At 38.0% G+C, this 22130-nt stretch overlaps 1 protein-coding gene across 2 annotated transcripts in view; it reads right to left on the reverse strand.

Moving 5' to 3' along the window:
* The window catches only part of EGF (epidermal growth factor), a 58799-nt gene that overhangs the window by 24150 nt on the left and 12519 nt on the right, over positions 1-22130 (reverse strand). For both annotated transcript variants that reach the window (XM_026848005.1, XM_026848007.1), the window contains 11 exons: positions 20887-21086; positions 19718-19899; positions 16511-16741; positions 15526-15728; positions 10797-10922; positions 9680-9802; positions 7106-7228; positions 5732-5857; positions 4623-4759; positions 2555-2703; positions 815-919 (listed from right to left, as the gene is read on the reverse strand). In XM_026848005.1, coding sequence (XP_026703806.1) covers positions 815-919; positions 2555-2703; positions 4623-4759; positions 5732-5857; positions 7106-7228; positions 9680-9802; positions 10797-10922; positions 15526-15728; positions 16511-16741; positions 19718-19899; positions 20887-21086 — 1705 coding nt within the window. The remainder of the gene's footprint in view (positions 1-814; positions 920-2554; positions 2704-4622; positions 4760-5731; positions 5858-7105; positions 7229-9679; positions 9803-10796; positions 10923-15525; positions 15729-16510; positions 16742-19717; positions 19900-20886; positions 21087-22130) is intronic.

Raw genomic sequence — 22130 nt, forward strand, 5'->3', positions numbered from 1 at the left:
CCTTTCCCCTTGTCACCTTTGAGTCTACCAACAATTCTAATAAGTAATCCCCCTGAATCTACCTGTTCTTAAAAGTTTTCCTGAAAAATGTATCTACCACACTCAACTTGTGCTGAAAAATGCTTTCAGTTCTTTTATGTCCAGAGTGAAGCTAACAAAACACCTTCCTCAACTCTGCTTCATTCATCAGTACTTAGTCATAGCAGGATATGAACATCCAAAAAAATTATAAAAATCAACAGTTTTAAAATCATCCTACTTACAGGCATATTGACTGAAATCAGTGGGGCTTTGCCATTGATTAAAATGGCCAGAATTCCATCAAGAACTTAAACATCCAAAACTCCCATGATCATCTTAGCACTCGGTAAGAAGATATAAGGTGCATTTAAATCAACAAATCTCCACAACAACAGAAACTGAAACACAGCCCCAAAAAATCATCTGCAAGCACCATTGGTTAAAAGTGACTACCTGCTTCATATTAATAGTTCTGGAACCATCAAAGTTTACAGTGTGGTGCTTACAGCTGTCAGGGCGACTTCAGTTGCTCTTACCTTTCTTTAGCTTAAACTGCATACAGTATCGTTAATGTTTCTGGTATTTTTTAAAATCTGTATGAGAAATGAACACATCCCAACTCACAAAAGAAAGCCAGTAATAAAAAATTGCATTTCACACAACTCTGCAAAGCAATGACTATCCTAACACGAGCATAATGCACTTTTTGACTGCCAAAAGGACAAGGCTGGCATGCTCATTTTTAAAATCCTCCCCAGGAATTACACAGTTAACTGCATTTATCACTCCTTACTTAGCAAATGGGTGAATGGCAATCCCTCGGGGCTGGGAGATATCCTCCCAGATGATCATTTTTCTTTGCATTCCATTCAGATTGCTCCTTTCCAGGCATGCCTTCCTGCAACACACAGAGCACTGTTAGGTCCTCCCTGATATCTTTTTAATTACCTTCTCAGGCAGAATCTACTAAGTTTTTGCATTGCTTTAGTTTAGCACAAAACTGTAATAAATAACTTTACAATGACAGGAAATAATCCTGCTGATGTGGGATGTCTAGCTGTTTTATCAACAAGTAATTCACGTTACAGCCTCATTATCTGGTCCAGGGCAGGATGATAAAATACCTGCTGCTCTGAAGGAGACATGAAGTTCTCTTTTTTTGGGTAAATAATGAGTTGGAAGTATGATCACTAATAGAGAAACATTAGCTTTAAAGGGCTTCAGGAGGAAAACAAGTTCCTAACTGAATGGCATTATCCAATGGATTCAGACTTTTTTAAAACAGTACTTTCAGATAGCATTTTTCATCCAGAAATCACCAAGCATTTTACGTATTATATCTACTTTACAGGAAAGAATGAAGTGAAGGTCCTTATGATCACTCATAAAATCTATGGCAGAGTGAAGTATAGAATCTACATCACCAGTCTCCCAATCGGACTTTTTTCCAGAAAAATGTACTCATTGCTACAAACTTCACCTTACCAAACAAATACCAGCCTCTACCTGAAAGCAAGCCTACAGCCTTCCATGCCTATCTGAGCCTGCAAAGAAAGGCCACACAGAGATGGAAGGAGAAATATATTCATGTAAATGTGGAATACCAATAGGTAAATGCAGTGAGTGAGAAGGAAGTGGCACATACAAATTCACAGCTTCACCCTTGACTCTTGTGTTCCAGAGACAAGCACCACAGTTTCCCATTTCACAAGATACATGGGCGTATTTGTACAGAACAACCATGTATACAAGATTGTAGCTGATAGCAAGGAAGTGGATTAGCAGCATATTTAAAAGGGAGAATGATGGTGATCTGAACATTGAAAACCACTTTTTACTGACTAATAAATTATGGGTCATACTGAAACATCATGACTGGTCTTTAAGAAGTCTTCATTATGTGTTCTGATCCGACACTGCCTTTTCACCAAAGGTCAATTTTGTTTCTCTCTGCATGTAAGTTTAGGTATCAGCTGAAGTCCAAAGTTATATTGTCTACCAGTGGTCATTCCTGTTTTGTCAGAGGTAATTGATAAAACCTCTCCGTTAGCTTAAAGGGGCATGATGGTAACTGTCAACAGTGTTGACTTCTGCCCAAGATGTACTCAGTGCAGTAATACTCACCTTTATATATATATATATATATGTGTGTGTGTGTGTGTGTGTGTTTATAGATACACCTATACGTGCAGTGTATTTATATAAATACAAGTGTATACATATATATTCACATGCATGTGTGCACATACATACATGTGTCAGTACATGCTTTGGATTCCTTGAAACCGAGTCCAAACCCTTGCTTCTTGGAAAGACAAAGATAAAAATACAATATCAGACTCAAAGTGAACTTTCAGCATTTCAATTTTAAAAAAAACCTTCCAACTGTATATACTTGAGATTACAGCTACCCAATCAGAATGTGAAGCATTACTGAATTTAGAGTGGTATCTTAGCTATTTCTGTATCACCAATCATGTATTCCAAATATTTTATGGCATGCTTCAACATAAATGCACTATGGAGCATGTACCCTCTGTCTGTCCAATACAATTTACGGTTAATCCAGTCCACAGCAAGGCCTTCAGGTATATCTATGGCTTCATGAATAACTTTTTCACGATTTGAGCCATCCAGATTAGCTCGTTCTATCCATTTCAAGGCAGTGTGGGCAAAGTAAATCTGTGAAGAAAGAACAGATAAGGTGTTATTAGTTCCTATTTCACTTTCTGCTCTATTTCCCTTGTCTAATAGTTCCACTTCTAAAATAACTTTTTAATCTTGAAAGTTCCCTGAACTGCTTATTCACAAAAAGCTGCATAGGTAACCTGTGATCCCTGATCAAATAAAAAAACACTTATCCTTCAACCAGGATGACTTCCACAGGCAGCTTGTGCTTAGCTGTAAATCCTGGTTGCCCTATATACAGCCCGCTGAATATCCTGTGTTTTTGTTTCAGGCAGCAGCTACCTCACATGAAGCACAGTTGAGGAAGCAAAAGTAGGAGTAGGCAAAAAGAAGCATGTTATCATTTCACTGACTGCTCAGTTTAAAAAGGGAGGAGCAGGGAGAAGAGAGTGGTATATGTGTCAAGGAGCTGGGAAAGTAAAAGGAGTTATATAATTTGCTTCTATTTTTTAACTCTTTCAACCTGCACTTATTTCTTTACCAGTTGTCTATTGTTTAGGGCTCTAACATTTCCAAAAGAGGCATCTCTGTTTTGGGTCAAAGTAAAAGTTCTTTGCTCGTGGGTAAACGAAGTTTGTGTTTTCCAAGAAAAGGAAGAAAAATTGTCTGGTATTTCACATCCAGAGGGAGCCAAACTCTGCACGGCAGAAGCATATGCAAAGCAATGCAGAGGCTTTCTTTGCAGCTGGTAATAACAAAACAAATAACTTGGTTTGCATGCTAACCATGAGACTGAACAAAGCAGGAGAGAGGCCTCTACTATTAAACCAGCAAATTCACACAGTGAATCACAGAGTGATTCTGGCCTAATTCACCTCCACCCCAGTTCCGTGCTGCCCGGACCAGAGCGCTGCAGGCAGGCAGCCTGGCTGGCCCACGGCGGGTCCCCTCGCCGCCGTCCTGCGCAGCTCCCCGCAGGAGCGGGACAGGTGCGCGCCCAGTGTCACCGGTGCCGCTGATTGACGTTCCGCACAGCACAGAACAACTGCTAGTTCCACAGCAGGGCCCTAGTTCAGGAGCAAGTGGAGATGTTCCAGCAGCACCTGAAACGATTCTCCTGTAGCGCAGATCTGGTAACATTCTCATTTGTTTAGCTGTGTTCATTCAGGCCTTGAGACATTTCCAGTAACTTAAGCGAGCTCCTCGTCAGCTTTCACTGTACCATCCAGTATCTTTTTGTAACACTTCTACAGTGCAAATAAGTCTCACCATGGGAAAAAAACAGCTATCTGTCAGAGAAGGTTTAGCAAAGCACAGCTGAAGTCCTGTTCTTTCAAACTCTGCAGGCAAGGAGTGGAGCACTGGGATGCAGCCACACAAACAGCTCTTTATGCAGAGAAGACTCCTGTTTTCAACAGCAATATCTTGTAATATGAGCAATACATTTCATAAGAGCGATAAACCAGCGAGTGTTCAGCAGTTTTGTTTAACAATGACAGGACATGGGAACTAATTCTCGTTAAGATTACTCTTATATTTAGTAGGGATTATGGGAGGTAGCTGTACAGGGAAAAAAAGATGCTTTTACAGCTACCGAGTGAAAAAACAAAACAAAACAAAAAACCAAACCACAATATATTTCCAGAAAACAGTATGGAAATTTAGGAGAAAGCTATCAATCACACAAAAGTTCTTTGAAATTGAAATCATGTCTGAAGTGAATTTAGAAATCCAAATTCTCTGTGAACTAGCCATGTCAATGTGCAAAGCACATTCACTCAGTAAGTAAAGGATGAAATTCTTCAACTAGTCTTTAGCATCCTTTACCAGTTGTGCTCCTGGACAGACCACAGAACGATGAGCAGCATCAACATGTAATCTGGATCACTGACAGCAGAAAGGTTAAGGCACGTGGAAGCCAAATCCATTTGTCCTTGCAACACTTCAAAATCCTCTCATTTTTAATGCCTTACCTTATTTTCCACCGGGTCAGAGTCTAGTGCTAAAACTATTCCCATCTGCCAGTCAAGTAAACTTGCATAATCTGTTCCATCAAAACCGATCTGGCGGATATCTTGGCCATTTGCAAATAACAAAAACGGTTTCGGACCTGTTGATGAAAATTTGCACATACATTAATGCCACTTGATTCAAAGTGATCCCTAGTCTGCATTAGTACCTGACTAACACTGTAAGTAAATAACAGTAGAAGAAAAAATGAGGAACAGGAGCACAAAGAAATTAAGGCCTTTGTGCTACATTCCACTTGCCTCAGAAATGAAAGGTAAATGTAAATATAGGTTCTCAGCATCAGTGCCTTGCCCAGAATTTGTGATAAAGGCAGTCACTAGCCCTGCTGCATTTCACACTGTGTTAGCCTCAAGACAACCTTCCCTCTGCATTTCACAGCATCACCATAAATGCCAGGACACTTGTCTTTTGCATGAGAAGCCTGTCATGGTAAAAGCAAGAAAAATGCAATCCTCCAAAAAATAAAGCTTTTGCTTAATTCTTGAAACAAATCACAAATTTCTCTTTCCTCCTCTCTCACATGCAACTGCTTACTCCTTACTGTTCACCAGGGTCTGCCCTTTTCTCAGAAGAAACAGAAGGATCTGAAATCCAAACACGCACATCAAATACCTGGGCTTCCTGGGACCGAGGGGGGGAAATATCCTTGTAGGGAAGATCCTTCAACAGGCTATTTCTTGCCCTGTTCTCAAAATGTAGACACCTCAACCCCAGTTCTTTCACTGGGCAGAAACTACACCCACATTTATATGAAGGCACAAAAACCTGAATACTGCAGATAGCCCTCTGCAGTATGGGAGCCCACAGTGAAATGCAGAAGTTGGACAACAGACTGAATTTTCTGTGAGGGAGACTGAACCATAAACTGGCGCTCATTCTGGTATGTTCCCAAAATAGGTTATTTTTTCCAAACAACTAATACTTCCCAATTTTCACAAAGTAACCTAAAACCAGTACAAAGATGGATCCCAATTATGCAATCCACTCTAAAGGTCTCTAAAATGGTTTTGCTTCTATGGGCAGAAACATGCAAGCACACCAAGATACTGACCTATGGCAGTGCAGTGCTTTCTGTCTCGCTGAAGCTTATATCCAGGAAAACAAGCACACTCCCAGGAGAATGGGCTTAAAGAAGAACATATCTGACTACAGCCACCATTGTCTGGAGATGTACAACCTTAAACAGAACATTTGAAAAATTTAACTTTTCCACTCTAAGAAAAAAAAAAACCAAACACAACAAACAAACAAAAAAAATCAGAGTTATAAGTAAGAGAACAATTCACTCTGGTTAGGATTTTTACAGTGCAAAGCACCTCAGTGACTGATAGATTTACTGAAAGGCCTCCTGTTGGAAGCAGAAGTCTAGTCAAGTGAAAGCAAAGTAATTGAAACTTCTTCCAGATTTTTTTTCATGAAAATTCACAACACAGGATCAGGGGGTGGAGGGGTGGTATATAGGAAGAGGGCTTCCATGTGTTCGTTATTTCAGATAATTCTTTCTCCCATTCAAAGCTCATCCCATCTACAAAGAGTAACAAATCTTATTAGACTTTGCACTCCATGCAAAGAAACAGCAAATTAATGCCATTGTCTCCCCAGAAGTTAACTAGGCTAGGATGGTGAACTGATGCTTTTTAATACAGCAAAGCAAGATTTCATACCAAAAAAAAAAAAGCGCTATACTTTCTTCTTGGGGCTGTACAACGGTTATAGCCTCAAAGCCAACCTGAGCTTACTTAGTGGAGTGTCCCTACCAAAACAGCAACACTGACTGAATCTATCTATACAGTACAGTCCACAATATGTAAGGGATGTAAAAGGGGAAGGGGATTTTTCAAAGTGTAAAGGCTGACATTAATGGAGCTATCTCAATCCCTAAAACTCAAAAGCTACACTTCAAGAGCTATAATCCCTTGAATTTGGAAAGCCTGATGGAATGGGAAATGACAGATTAGTGGGTATAAGCAGCTTCAAATATTCTCACTGAAAAAATTCCGGTTTGGGGTAATTAGATGAAATTTCTGTAAGTTAGAGTGGCTCTAAAGTTGGGTTGCACAATGTCAATAAAGTAATCACCAGATTTCACACAAGCCCTAATTTTATACCTATATTTCCCCTCAAATACAAATTTTAGATGTCTCCTGCAACAAACATCTGGCAGATGTCTTGATCTGTGCTGACAAACAGAAGAATTTGTCCTGCAAACATTGGATGTTGCTGCTAAGAAAAATCTATTAATAACTGAAGATAAATATTGCTCATCTCAGCACCCAAAGCACCTGACATTCCATTGCTTCCTGTCTTGTACAATCATTTATAGCTGTGTAAAATGAGAGTAAAATGCCTTCATTCACTTCTGGCTGTCAGTGCCAAGAATAAACAGAGTTTGGCAGTCACTACATCTAGAAAAAATGTTACTTACCTGTGCATGCTTTGCCATCCATTTTGAGTAAAGATCCTTCAGGACAAAAACAAACAGGCCCTCTAGATGTTTGAAGGCAACCATGGCTACATTCGGTGTCATTACTTGTACAGGAAATTAGCTCTACAGTAATTTAAAGAGGAAAAAAAATAATCTTAAATGATGATAAAAATTTTTACTAGGCTCCCCAAAAGAGATTTTAACACTTTCTTATGTACCAAAATTAAAAAAAAAAAGAAAGAAAAAAGACAAAAAAATAAAGGTATGATGTTGAGAGTACAACACTTCTGTGGTCCTTCTGTGGTTTCTTTTGGGGTTTTTTTCCAATTTTCTTTCCCACCTTCTCCTAATTATAGCAAAGGAGAAAATCAAAATTGCTTGGTCCTAAGCCAGTATATTGATCAGCTTTAAATTTTCCAAAATTTTATGAAGATGTATTATCAAAATAGAAATAATTTAGAAAACTTTCTTTTTTTACATTTCATCAAAAATAGATCAGGTTTTGAAGACTACAAGTTATCCTGAAAGAATAAGTATAAAACACAAAGAGAATGAGTAAAAACTTCTTTCCTACTACTCCAAGGGTTACAATGAAAACAGGAGATGAACCTTCCAGAAATAAAGCTGTGTTCCTTAGTGGCAACTTTTGAAGTTTTAGCGGAAAAACTATGTGAGGACCTGGCAACAGCTTTCCTTTCCATTATAATTGTTGGAGTGCCAACATTTTTTTAAATATTTCTTTAATTCAATCTCACAGGATATGCTTCTTTCACCTTCTGTATTGCAGTGCTGCATCTCTTTATGCCAATTCTAGTGCCATATGGCAACACCCACTGGAAGACTGGAACTAATGCAAGTTTCCCACAGCTGCTTCTTTGAATCAGCTGCATACACTGGCTTAAAGGGTGCATAGCTGTTGCAAACATTGCCTCTCCAGGGCAACTGCACTCTGGACTGGATTGTTCCAAACCCTTAAGCACAGTGAAGACGGTCAAGAAACTGATCTTGTGTTTCTTTCTGACCACAGCTTGTGGCTTTAGATGAAGAGTTTCATAAAGGACTTCAAGGACAAAGCATCAAAATGTCTGGTCAGCATGTGGACTTCTCACCTTGCATCCCTCTTTCTCTCAAGTTGCGTAGCTGGTGACACATCTGCCTTGTGCTGCAGTAGTTAAGCAGTTATACTGTCCATGCTGCATCCCTAGCCTGTGTTAGAAAAACATTATTTTCTACCTAATTTAAGCCGCTCAAAATGGAGGCATATAGTTCAAGCTAGTTATCCAGAGTAGGACTGAGTTGCACAGTGTCTAAGTGTTGTTTTGGACAGAAAAGTATATCCCACCTCCCAATAGCCTCTGGCAGGTCTGTCACATCTGGCTGCCTTCTGCAGCTGTCACATGCACACTGGACCCCCACATTTTCGTCACTGAATCCTGCTTCTGGCTCCCTCTTAATAGAGAGGGAGAAGTGACTCTTGGAGGTCTAAAATAGATAGACTGATGGCTAGAGACTGTTAGACTCTATGGCTACATTTACTCTGTAGTAGTGATATTTAATATACCCTAGGTCCTAATCCTGCCATGATTCAGACTGAACTCATTGGTGTGCACTGGCACTTCTTGGGGCATATACCAAAGTTTTATTTCCATGGAAAAAAAGGTAGAAGGACTTTTTTCTATGTTTCGCTTCATTATGAAATAGAAAAGTGACTAGGAATATCCCAAGACCTCAAAATTTGGATGCATTTTACATTTTATGTTCTAGGCTTACTTTAGAAAAACACAATTCATTTATAGACTGAATCAGTGCTTCATAAAAGGAGAAAAAAAACCCTTCACCTCTGACTCTTACTATGACTAAGATATGGTCCTTGAAGCCTACTGACAGACAGATATTTTTTTTTACCTTCATTTATCTGTTCTCTGTATTTAGTTTATTCACATTCATCCAACTTCAGAGGAATTCTTGCTTTACGTAGGTATGTTATATGAATAAGTTCTCTCAAGCATACTTCTTATATATAATTCAATTGGTAAAAGAAAAAAACCACCACAGGTGCAGCAGATCCCCAGAATAAATAACTTCATGCGTACTTCTGTGTGTCTTATTGATTGTGAACAGATGCACATGCATCTAATCTCAGTAATGTGATGCACATTAGCAATGCTATCAACCCTTATCTGAAGAAAAAAAAAAGATGATGCTGTAAGCTGCTTATTCAAAGACTGTGTGAATTCTTATGCAGGATAACCAGAGTGAGCCAAATTCAGAGACAACATTTAAAATTATATATCTGCTTATCCACCTAGAATGCATCACAGAGCCTCATCTGAGCGAAGACATCTCTCTGGAGATCTGACTCTTTTTTTTTTTTTTTTTTTTTTTTCACGTGTAACTTACACTTCCTTAAACATGACATCTGAGTTTGGTTCGCTCAGTTTAAGCTGATCCTGTTTACATAATAAGGGATTGGAAGTGAGCAAGGCAACACACAAAACTGTCAACCATTCCAGTGTTAAATGAGGATCCTTTCCATTATGATATTCAAAGTGTTTATGTATTACTGCTACTTACCATGACATGTTTTCCTATCAGGCAGCAGAACAAAGCCTCTTGGGCAGGTGCAATAATAAGAACCGGGGATGTTCACACAGCCCAAAGTACAGCCATGATTCCAGAAGCCACATTCATTGATATCTACCAAAAGAAGCACGTGCTGTCAGAATAACATCATCAACCAGTCTCAGGGAATTAGATTAATGAAACAAACTAAGAGTCTTCAAGAAGTACCTTTTTTTCCCATTCATTTTACAAAAATATGTTGGTCCTAATAAATGATAAAAAAGCAAGTTTGCAGACCTTATTTAAATAAGCTTTAAAAACCTTCTAGTAAAGCCTACTCAGGCTGCACTTATCCAGCCTACATGTCCAGAGGACATTCAAAAGTATCCCTTCCCATACAGACTCCGGTGCCATTTACATCCTGTCTGCACCCAAAAAAATGTATACTAGACACTTCCTTCAAACAAAAATTATTTTTAAAAGTTTGCCCCCAACATGACTCAAGTAAAACTCTCAAAACACAGAAGTGGTTTAGAGGCTGAAATTCAGAAAACAGTCCTGGTGAATTTCCTGAAAACTGGATGGCTGTTGCTCTGGCAGGTGTGTAAATTCTGTAAGCTAGGAATTTTGATGCCTTTATGTCTTTTCATATCTGGTCGTGTAGTGAAGATGCTTCTAAAAGTGATATGTTAACTATTATTTATACTGAGGTTAGATTTTTATTAAAACAATCCAGATTAAAACATTTAGAAGCATGTTAAGAATTTGTGTCTTTTTTGAAAGACAACCATCTTGTTGCAGGATTTTTCAGTGTTTCACCTTTGGTGATATATCTGTTTTAATTTTTATTTGAAAATTAAATAAGTACCCATAAGCATGTCTACTTATCTGAAGCTCCTCTAACCACTCAGGCTAAAACCAAAATTTCTTGCAAGAGTAACACTTGTGACATTTTCATAGGTCTCCTTTAGACTATTTCGGAACCTGGAAGGATACAAAACTGAAATGCACAACTGGAATTTTTAAGACCTCAGGGTGGTTTTTCATACTCAAGATATGAATAAAGTAAAAGAACAGAAGAATTTGTTCATCTGATGGAATAAAGCTGATAGGAGATTCACATAATTACCTTCACAAAACTGCTTATTTCGACTTAAAATAAAGCCACTAGAACATTTACACCGATGGGTCCTTGAGTCTGGCCTGCAGATTTTTCTTCTGCACTTTTCTTTGTTCAAATCACAGGTTTCTTTTTCTGGAAGAACAAATGTAGTGTAAATGTAATGGAGTTCTTGTTCTTATCATATCAAACTTCAAGGAGAAACTATTTTGAGCAAATCTGCTCAGTGATATGTCTTCTTCTCAGCAGTTCTTGCTCAACCCAAGGAACTTTTTACTAATAAAAAAATTCTATTATTTTCTATTAGTAAAATCAGGCCAAAAACTCACTACAAAAAGTAAAGTACTTGGAAGACTAAGAGTAGGGCTATGTGAATGATCATTTATATCTCTGTGTCAGCACAAGCAGATCCAGACAGAGCCTGAAGTAGGGGATGGTTTGGTTTGGGTGCCTGCCTATAGTGACTATGAAAGGAAAAACCTTGTGTAGCAGGCTTCACATGCCACCAGTACTGCACAGTATTACATGTTGCCAGGCTCTGTAAAACACTCAGCAAGAAGACAGTGGCAGAGAGAGAGCACACATGCAAAAAGACAGAGAAGAGAGATTAAAAAGAGAGAAAGCATACAAAGACTGGGCATTATTAGCACAAAGCAGTGCTCAAGTCTCATGTTATTTAACAAAAAATAGCTTTGACAAATCATAATGGTCATACGTTTCATTTGGACAAAAAAAATTGGTGTAGTTTAGAGCATCTTTGTATTGGAGTGGATCCTGCTTTCTGACTCTGAGAAATACAAATCTTGAACTCAGATTTAAAACTCAGAATGTTTCTGATGTCCAACAAGATATAAGTTTCTTCAAAGGAAGTGGAAAAAAGAACCCAACAGATCCCCAGAAACCTTCCTACTTCTCCTGCTTCACACAAAAAGGCAAATATTCAACTAAACTTTTCCATGGGAATGATTTGCAGGTCCTCATGCCTGTGCTCAGATACCTTCTGTTGGTGGTGTTTTTGCAGATATGCAACACTCATGGTTTTATTTTTGCCTTCCAAACTATTACTATTTCTTCTAATCTTCCTAATCTTCTTCTGGGGTTGCCTGCCCCCTTCCCAAGCTAAGAATAGAGGAGCTGCTGCTACTGAGTGTAGCTGTGCAACCACCCACACACACTGTCTTTGCCCTGTGCTGTCTGTGTAATATATAAGAAATCAAGGGCTCATACAGGCAAAGTTTGTATATGAACAATTTTCACGTGCTACTTCGAATTCACACCCTAAATTCCAAGAGATGAAAAACAGCATAATAATTAAGTTTGACATTTAGTCTTCTGTTAGCCACAACAGAGAATATGCCAGCCATTTGGTGGAATGACAGATCACATCTGTAAAAGACTGAAATAATTTCCAGACAGATACTTCAGCTTGGCTGAAATCAACACTGCACTTACTTGTATCAAGCTGATTAATTCTTTTCTAACAAAATTTGTATCACTAAATGAAAAATTATGAATGGATGACTAGATGGATATTATTTGTGTTATTAAGCACATTAGCTTTTGAGAGATTTGAATCTGACAGTTTTGGCTGAGCCTCTCTTTTTGTAGAAATAGTTTTGAACAGGATCCTTAATCTTTGTCCTTGCTGCAACTGAATCAGGACATACAGTAGTGGAGTGTCTAATCTTCAAATATAGAACTCATTAGAATGACAAAAGTGCATGTACATGCAATCACAAAATACAAACCAGAAACAAGACCACATTCTAGGCTGCATCTTATGCTTGTCACTGTTGCTGGTTGGTTGTCCCTTTCTTGTACCATTATTGGTCTAATGAGATCTAAGACACTTGGGAGTTACAGGAGAAATAACAGAAACAATAATTTTGCCATTTGGGCAATCTCAAGAAGAAATTCTTCTTTAAGAGAATAATTATTAGAACTTGATATTGTCAAATCAATATGCAAAAAAAAAATCACATTTCAAAACTTAAAGTAAATGGTGATTAAATTATGAATCACAAAGTTTTTAAGGTAATGTGTTCTGGAAGAACAACCGTTACGAAAGAAACTTTCTAGTTGGTTTGGGTTTTGTGGGGTTCCCCCCCCCCCATCACTTTTCTTCTATGGAAATGGGTGTTCTCAGAAAATAGCCTGATGCTCATGCTCATATCTTACACTGGAAAGAAACACAACAAAATTCCTCTAAAAAAATAACCTAAGTGTACTGGATATCATTAATCTGTCAAAGAAGATACTTTAAAAAGTTCCAGAGGCAGTCTTTGAGATTTTAAGGTAAATAAGTGTGAAGAACATTCCATCAGTCATTTATGAATACATATACTGTCACTAAATCTAGGGTTAGCTGTTAAAGAGAGTTGAAGTAAATTAGAGGTCATCTTCCAGATACTGCTGTACTAAAGTTGTTGTGTGGGGTTATACCAAATCCATAGCTGAATTAATGCTCTTCTCTGTACTTACTGGCCCTGACCAATCCAGGAAAGTGTTTTGAAAGAGAAAGGGACGAGGGGACATGAGAAATTAAAGTAGTAATGTAAATAATCCATATTCCAGTAAAAAATCAAATCATGTCAGTTGAGCTCATCAGTTCCCTTTTCGTCTGAAGAAACTCACTTGCTATCTGCTTTAAAGAAGGTCTGGTAATTCACAGCTGGCACTACATTGCACCATACACTTTCTTAGCTTGTACAAAGCATCCAATTAGTCTAGGTATGCTTTTATCTCCAGGCTTCTCAGTTGTAAGATCAGCTATAAATCTCATTTGTACTCCAGGCTCATTAGTACTCCTTTCATCCCAGTTCTTGCACTGGATAAGTCAAGCAGCATACATGCAAAGTCAAAAAGGATCATCTGGATTCAGCCCATTAAGCTTATTTCTACTCTATCACTTCCCAGATGTTTTTACAAGAATGTATTTGAAATTTAAAAAAAAAAAAAAAAAAAAAAGCCTTCTGCTGATAACACTTACTGTCATATAAAAATTTACTAAATAGATTGGAAATATATGAGTATATAGTGCAAAGCTTTTAAAAACACCTGTGGTTTATTTATTAATAAAGTTGGGGAAATCCTTTTTTTCCAGTGGAAAGAGAAACACCAGAAAGCAGAGTATTCTGGTGGAAGAAGTGGAGTTTATCTTCCAAAAGAAGAATAAAAGCTAAGTGCCCACAGTCAATGAAATTATGCTACACACTCTCATGGAGAGGGCATAAGTAACACAACTGATAGCCCCTGAGGTTCAAGAGACCACCACTATCATGAACTACTTTGCTTGGTAATTGTTTCTTCCTCTTCGTCTTCATGCGTATGCAGACATGGTGACAGACACCCAAGGAGGCCTCATGAGACCTTCCAAATCTCATTGTAACAATCCTGAGATGTGTGGACATACCACTGCCTGCTCCACAGACTTATCCTTCCCTAGTTATTCTGTGTGAGAGCACCAAAGGTATCAGCTGAAAAAATGTTTCTGTTTGCCAGGATGACTGTTTTCCATGAGAGATGCACAGAACAGGTATTGTCTCTGAATGAAGGCTCCCTGTGTTTGCAAGTATAAACTTGATTTCCAGGAACAATTTCTCTTCTGCATCTCAACAGCTATTTGCACGGCAAACAAAGCATTTGAAGGGGAAAGTTCCCTTGAAAATTTTGATTTTCCCACTCAGACCAGGCTTCAGGAAGGAGAGACAGTACGGTACCCTAAAAAGATCTTGGCAGGCATGAAGAAAGACAAAGTTTATTTTATAGTAGATATTTAGAAATGGTTCAAGAGAAATATTTACAGCTTCATCTTGCTCATACAAAACACCACTATTTCATTCAAATGTCTTTATATCACCTATACCTTTTGGGAACACAGGGCCATCTTTCCCTTGGGAGTTCTGCAACACATAAATTTGCTCAGTTGTTCATATCCAAGAAAAACTGGTGACAAAAGCTATTCCTTTAAACCAAGAATACCCTATGTCTGCTTTCCAGAGATCCGTGAACAAGACATTATTTCCCCTGGACACCCCTCACTTCCTACTGCCTCAGCAGGAATCCTCGAGGAGGGTGAGCAATCCGTAGTCAACTACCCTCATTTTCCGATCCAGAGTGAAAGGCAGCAACATGAACACTTCATACCGTAGGCTGCAACTGATATCAACTAAAGAGACCCAAGGCTCCTATTTCATAGTTACTATGGCAACTTCAAGTTTGTCTAAGACAGGCTGACTCTTAATCCAGCCATTTCACAGCAAAAGTGAGACATCTACAGTATTACTTGTAGGACATACTATGCACTTAAAATCCTTCAGTGCCATAATAATTGGAGAGGTTTAGATGTACATTAGAATAAAACTTCCAGAAAGGAGCAGACATTTGATGAAGATAATCTCCATGGAAGATTAAAAAGCTGTATGCTTTGTGCATTTAGCAGGAAAGTATAAAAACATCTTTCAGTAACCAAAGAGAAGAGAAGGAGAAAATCACGTTTATCTTCATGTGTATTCAGCTTATTGAAATGAGCAGTTCACGTTCAGCACACTTCCAGCCTGGTATTCCAGCTGGAGTTACAAACACCAAGTGGGGTTGTGGATCACTGAAGTTAAAGGAAAACTTTTTCCTTGACTTCACCAAGGCATGAAATTTTGCTGAAGAGAGCTGTTACTGTGAAAAATCAGAGTGTATAACATTATTATTCTCGCACATACAAGTGTATCATTAGTTTACTTACCAAAATCCTGAGAATCTGTTCTTGCACCTGGCTGTTTAAATGGATGTACCACTTTTATCTCCACTGGTGGAAAAAATGATGGCTTCAGGCTAATTGTGACTACAACTTTTCCAGTATACTTGTTGGCTCTCCATATCATACCAGATTTCAACTCTGAATAGTACAGATGCTCAGCAAAGAGAGACATACCAAGCAATTGATGTCTACAACAAAGGGAAATAACACAAAGTGCTACATTACCTGATCCCTATATATTTACTTACACATTTTCTGAGCGCCTAGTTCAGTCAAGTTCACTTTAAATGACCTTTCTCTGTATTCTTTTATATATATATATATATATATAACATTATTTTATATATATGAGAATCAATGGGGTGCCAGAGTCATTCCCAAATAACCCAGCACTTAAAAACCTGCAGAGTTGCAAGAAATAAATGCAAACTGGACAACCTGTTGGGTAGGACAGTCTTCACCACATCTGATGATGTTTGCTGGAGAGCCTGAGCACAGGCTTGAGCCTCCCTGCCTGGCAGCTAAGGAGGACAACAGGCTTAGAGGATAGGAAAGACCTGATCTAGCTCAGTCTCTTGAGTACAGCTCAGACACCTGAGCTCACCCACTGTGACCTTGGACAAACGATTTAATTTTTTTTTTTTTATTCTTTATCTGCAGAAAAAGTCTACTAATACACACTCAGAGAGGATTTCTAAGGCAGTTATCATCTGCTAATAGTTAAGAAGTTATCATTTGCTAAAAGCTTGGAAGATGGAGAGTACTGAGTGCCACTATTACCCTTACAAAAGTGATTTTTTTCCATTTTGTTATCAGTAGTTTTAGATTTACAGTTACAGGCCACTTGCACTACACTTTATACTCCTTATTGGGTTATGAACTGACAAAATAAAGGGGGAATGAGGAAGAGATCTTAAATGCATCCCCTGGAAATGAGTGGGGTTTTTCTGACAAACTCAGGAATACTCACCGGACAGAGTTTTTGAGCAAACGAACAGCTCCTCCATCATAGTTGCATGACGCAATATGGGAAATCTCTTTCCTGTGGTCATATTGGATCCAGTAGAGCCTTGTGTCAACCAAATCTAGTGAGATAGCCTTTATTCTTTCTGTTGTTCTTAAAACATTTCTCACATCACTTCCACTGAGGGACACTCGGTGTATGCTGGAAACTGTACCATCTGAAGACCAAAATAATAGCCTGCAGGGGAGAGAGACATGTTTTGAAAACAAACAAACAAACCAACCAACCCAAACAAACAAAAAAATTTGCAAGATCACATCACTGCTACACACTCCTTGTTTAGTTGCTCCTGTATACAGAATTTCTCAGCGCTTTCAGAACCAAAACTAGTAATAAAACAAGAGGCTTCCTTAATATGTCCTCACCTATTTCAGGGAAGCTCCATATACCTCTTCCCTTAACATAGCTCTATTAAGAATGGAAATAATTTTTGACAACAAAGCATTGTCTGCTGAACAGAAGCAAAGTTACCACATGTTTTGTTACAGTTGTTTTCTTATTTTAACAAATATGTTTCTATCAGAGACTGTATAACTCTGTTCAGGAAGCAATGACATATTAGAAATTTCTCTCATGTAGGTCAAGCAGGAATCAGCCCAGCTTAACCGCAAAGCACTACTGTCTGTCTCTCTGCTCTGTTTGGCCATGCGGTCAGAGAAGGAAACAAATAACCTCTCAAATCTACGAGGAATTCTTGCAAACCTGGGGAAAGGCACGTCTTTGAGGCAGATCTGCATTCCCTCTCCCTCTGGGGAGGAGTCTCTCTCCAGAAACTCTAGTTGAACACATCATTCAAGTACTTAAAAATACTATTTCCATTCTTGTTCTCATTTCTTTCTACCTTCCTGCTGGTTATAGCAGCCAGACTATGCTGTTATTAAATTAAGACACAGTGGAAATACAGCTCCAATACTCAGAACAGTTATGCACTGAAGCTACTTATATATCAAGTTATTAATGGATCAGAACCCAGATTTACCAATGTGACTAAGGTTAACAACAGTTCTTCCAAAATAGCAAGTTATCCCTCATTCATGTATTTTTGAATGTTTGGATTTAGGTTCTTTGCTTGGGTTTCTTATGCACAAAAATTCCAAGAAGCATAATCATTTTGCCTTGTCTTCACAAAACTGCAGAATTTATATGCTACAATGTAGCATAAAGTCAACTTTACTATGTTTATATTAATAATTTGGTAAAGGCCCCAGAATGAATTAGATCCCACTGGTAAGATATTATACTAAATCAGTGGGAATAATCATCCCCTGCCTCACAGGTTTTCCTCACTGTTACATAGCCTACAGTTATCATAGGTTATTAATGTATAGGTGAGTGCATGTCTCCAGAACAGCCCAATTTTACACTGTCATTTTAAAATACTTTATTAATACCTGCTTGCATTTCTATAGCACCTGTTATTTAAGAAACATCACTACTCTGTAAGTTTGGGCAAATGGTAGGAGTCACTTTTTACAGACAAGGAAACCAAGAAACAAAGGTTGTTATAGTCTTTATGCATAACTTTAGCAAATCACTGTAGGGACAGGATATGATAAGAACAAACAGGAAGACAGAAGTAGAATGAAGATTAGAAACTGGCTCTAATGTATTTGCCCTCTATTTTTCTTTAGTCTTAATCATTATTTTTCAGCATTTCTAAACACCATTTAAAAAAATAAATCAATCTTGTAGCAATAGTTATATTATTGCTACTTAAATAATCCTATCTCTGCTAATATTCAGACATATCTTTTGAGAAAAACAGTTATTAGGGTATATCTCATTGACCTTACTTACTTAAGAGTTGCACACATTTGAAGGAAGATAATATCAAGTTTAGTTCATGTTTATACCTGCGCACATAAACATACTGAAGGTTGAATTCACTTCTCACTAAAAATAGAGCCCTCAGTTTTCATGAAAGCAAATTGCCATAGAGCATAAAAATGATGTTAGACTTTTTGGAGTCTACTTTCTTTACAGCTTATTACTGACTCACTGGCCTCCCTGTAAGCACATGAGTAAGCTTTTATGCATGGTGAATCACACCTAGGTGAATATATGCACTTGAGTCTCCCCAGACTTTCACATAAATTCAACAAATATATCCCTATAATGCCATCTGTAACATGCATTTTGATGGCTCTTGACAGTGGGTTTGAGAACTTGTGAATATTTCGAAGACTGGTGAATACTACATTCAAAAGCAAATTAAAAAAAATATATAGGCTGATGTTCAGGCCTTTAAATCCTACTTAAATGACAAGACTCCAAAGAATACTAGTAATGCTACTAGCATCAGAGGATTGGTTTATGTATAAGTGTACTAGGAAAGGACGCATAGGCCTTAATATTGAAATAGTTTCACAGACTGCTGAGCAACATTACTGAAAATCAAAAGTGTCAACAAAAACACACTTTTGCTGTACAAAACAAAAATATCTCAAAGTCTCCTCAAGCTTTTATTTTTTCAACATTAATGAAAGGGGTTTATGTGTAAAGAGAAATTAGCACTGTGACAATTCATATTGATAACTTCTGAGGAGGCCAAATCTCTTATGTGAACATGGTTCTCAGTGTAAATTGCTTGAAGCTGAACGAATCTTTATGAAGGTCAAATTACTAGTGACACAAAGTAGAAAACAGTAGATTCAGAACCAGTATTCAGGGCAACTGACAGACAAGGGAAACAGGTAAAACTAATTGGACTTTTTTTCAGAAAACATATCACTTTATATTCCAAGTGTACCAGCTTTGGGGCACAAGGGGCACCCAGAATTTGCAGGCATCGTTCTCCTTCCTACTTCAATCCTGCTTTCTGCTGCCCTGAAACTTTGATGTCTTTGAAAAAGAACCAGCATTGCCTCTTTTTCCTCAGCTCTCCTCACTAGCAAAATTTTCCCTAATGACCAAGAGGTCAGATTCTGCATTAGACTTTAGTGGGTTTTTCTCACGCACTTCTCTATTTATCTCTTACATGCTTATTAATCCTTTATCCTCTCTTGTCAAAGTTCAAGCAGGTATTGTAGTATAGACAATACACTATGCACAGACTAGCGCAGCAGTCTATAAACCACAATCTTTGCATAAACTGCAAGTACTTTGCATATTTTGAGTTAATTTCAATGAAATTACTAACCTAGTTAAAATTACCTTTGTTCAGCATCAATGATAATCTTTGTGGGACGACCAACATCTCTTAGAAGAACTCGGCGTTTCTTCCCATTCATGTCTGTGGCTTCTATGGTTGATTTCTGTTTATTGGCCCAGAGAATGTCTTGATTTATCCAGTCAACAGCAAATCCTGAAATACCTTTGTCTATGTAACACAGTCTCTGTAAACAAACAAACAAAAAAGTTGACAAGAATCATCCTAACGGTTACCCTAAACTTGACTTTCAATAGAGGGAATAAAGTGCCAGACTGAAGCTTCTCATTTAATTTCTTCACTTGGTTCATTTTCTCTCAGACCTGTAGATATTTCTCATTCTTTAATGACTTCCATTTGGTCTACATACTTACACATACCCCTTCTGAACTGAGTGACGCCCTGTGTAACATGAAACTGTTCTCCATGAGAAATACACTGGACTAATCTTTTAGCTACAGTTTCTTGCATTTAGCACACTGAGAAGTACCTAGAGCTGTACTGTTACAGATGGAAGACTTCCTAACACACTGTTTCTGGACTCTGATCCTTAAAATACATCAGGGTAAAATACATCAGTGAAGACTCCACATGGGTACATGAGCATTGGCATCTCTCTCAAACAAAAGAAGGCTCTCACGGCATTACAGTTCAGCCACAAGAGCCTGTCTGTCCTTCCTAATCAGCCAGATGCGATGAACTGCGCAGCTTTTTCTGAAAAAAGGATGAAGTGCCAAAAGAAGCATTTATGCAACCATAGAAACCGATAAAAGGTTTGAGAAAAAAATGAGTAGGAATTCAAGCACATTCTTCTCATACCATTTGTGCCAGTTTGAGTTACAGTAATCTGGAAGACAAACTTCCATAATGCCAGGGATTAATTTAAAACTGATAGAAACATTATTGTCTTCAAAGCTTTAGTTTGTCTGAATTTCCTCTCCTTCATTTTTAACTCCTCTTCGCTTGATCCACAGAAAATACTAAATGAACTATGAATGCCGGTAAACAGCCTAGACTCAGGACCATAACTATTATGACGGCAAAAACTATTAAATAAATCTGAAGTGCTAATCAGTGAACAGGAATGGCAGAATTATACCTAAAGAACAGGTGGTTTCCATAGAAGGTTTTATGCCTATTAACTCGGAGAACTCCAGAGAACTGATTACTTTACCTCTGGTTTTGTGCCATTTAGATGAATTCTTTGAAGTAATCGCCTTTCAGAGTCTACCCAATACAATTTCTCTTCTGTATAATGAAAATCCATAAGTGTTGACTGACCAGTATCAGCCACCAATCTTTCATGATTGGTCCCTTCAGTGTCAATTCTAAAGATGGCATTTCCATGGCTAAAAAGTAGGAATGGTGCAGGGTCTGGTGTGGAGAAAACAAAAAGAAACTATTAATAGATAAGCATTGCATTTTTGCTATATTAAGTTCTCATCAGTATTATACTAGCCAAAGAGGAAGTTCAGGATCTAAGCTTCTCTCTCATACTTTAATGACAACTTTCTAGGCATATCAGAGAGAACCAATAAGATATAAATGCAATGGTCCTTTCACATTTAATGCTGGAATTTATGTCAAAAATCTGAGTCATGAAACTGAGATTGCCACGGTTGTTATCAGTAATCCCAAATCCTACAGCCTAGTTGGAGGACAGAAGAACCATTGCATGCATCCCAGCGGAGGTTGGAAGAGTTATGCTATGGACACATCTCCAAGCTGAAACCTCTTCCAACTATTGTGCTATGGCAAGAATGTACCACAGAGAGGTGTCTAGACTCTCACTTTAACTATCCAAACTGGGACATTGAAGATCCCAAGACAGGGCAAAGGAAGGAGCTAGAGACTGTGGATGTTTATGGCAATGCAGGGATGAAGGAAACTAAAAAACCTGCATCTAAAATTCCTACAGCTCAACAGCGACAAGTCCTTGCAGACAAAAACTGCATTCATACTGAGTGAAGGGTAAGAGTGTATCAGTAACTTAACATAAAATATGTTAAAATTAAGGTGTTCCAATTATGCCCCAAAATCCAGAAATCAAATTAAGGTTGAAAGGGATGAGCAACTAGGATTGTCCAAATAGCCTTAATTCAGCCTTAAAACCAGGTTATAAGTATGGAAGTACAATTAATAGGACATTAACAGTTGGGGCTGCAGATTACACTACCCTGTTTTCATCAAGTCCTCTTTGTTATTTTTAGGGTATCACCACAGGGCGAGGTTAAGATTGCCCAAGAAACCTTAACTGTATATGCAAACCACACTGATTTTTATTTAAGTAATCTGAATATTATGGATGTCTATCAAGTGTGTAGCAGAGGAAAGGAGTTTTTATGTAACCAGTCATGCCTTCATTTTAAAAAGAAACACAGTTTGGTTTTTTTTTAATTAGAAAAAAAAAAAAAAAAA

This window comes from Athene cunicularia (assembly GCF_003259725.1).
Source record: "Athene cunicularia isolate RWA chromosome 4 unlocalized genomic scaffold, athCun1 chr4_part2, whole genome shotgun sequence".
NCBI lineage: Eukaryota > Metazoa > Chordata > Aves > Strigiformes > Strigidae > Athene > Athene cunicularia.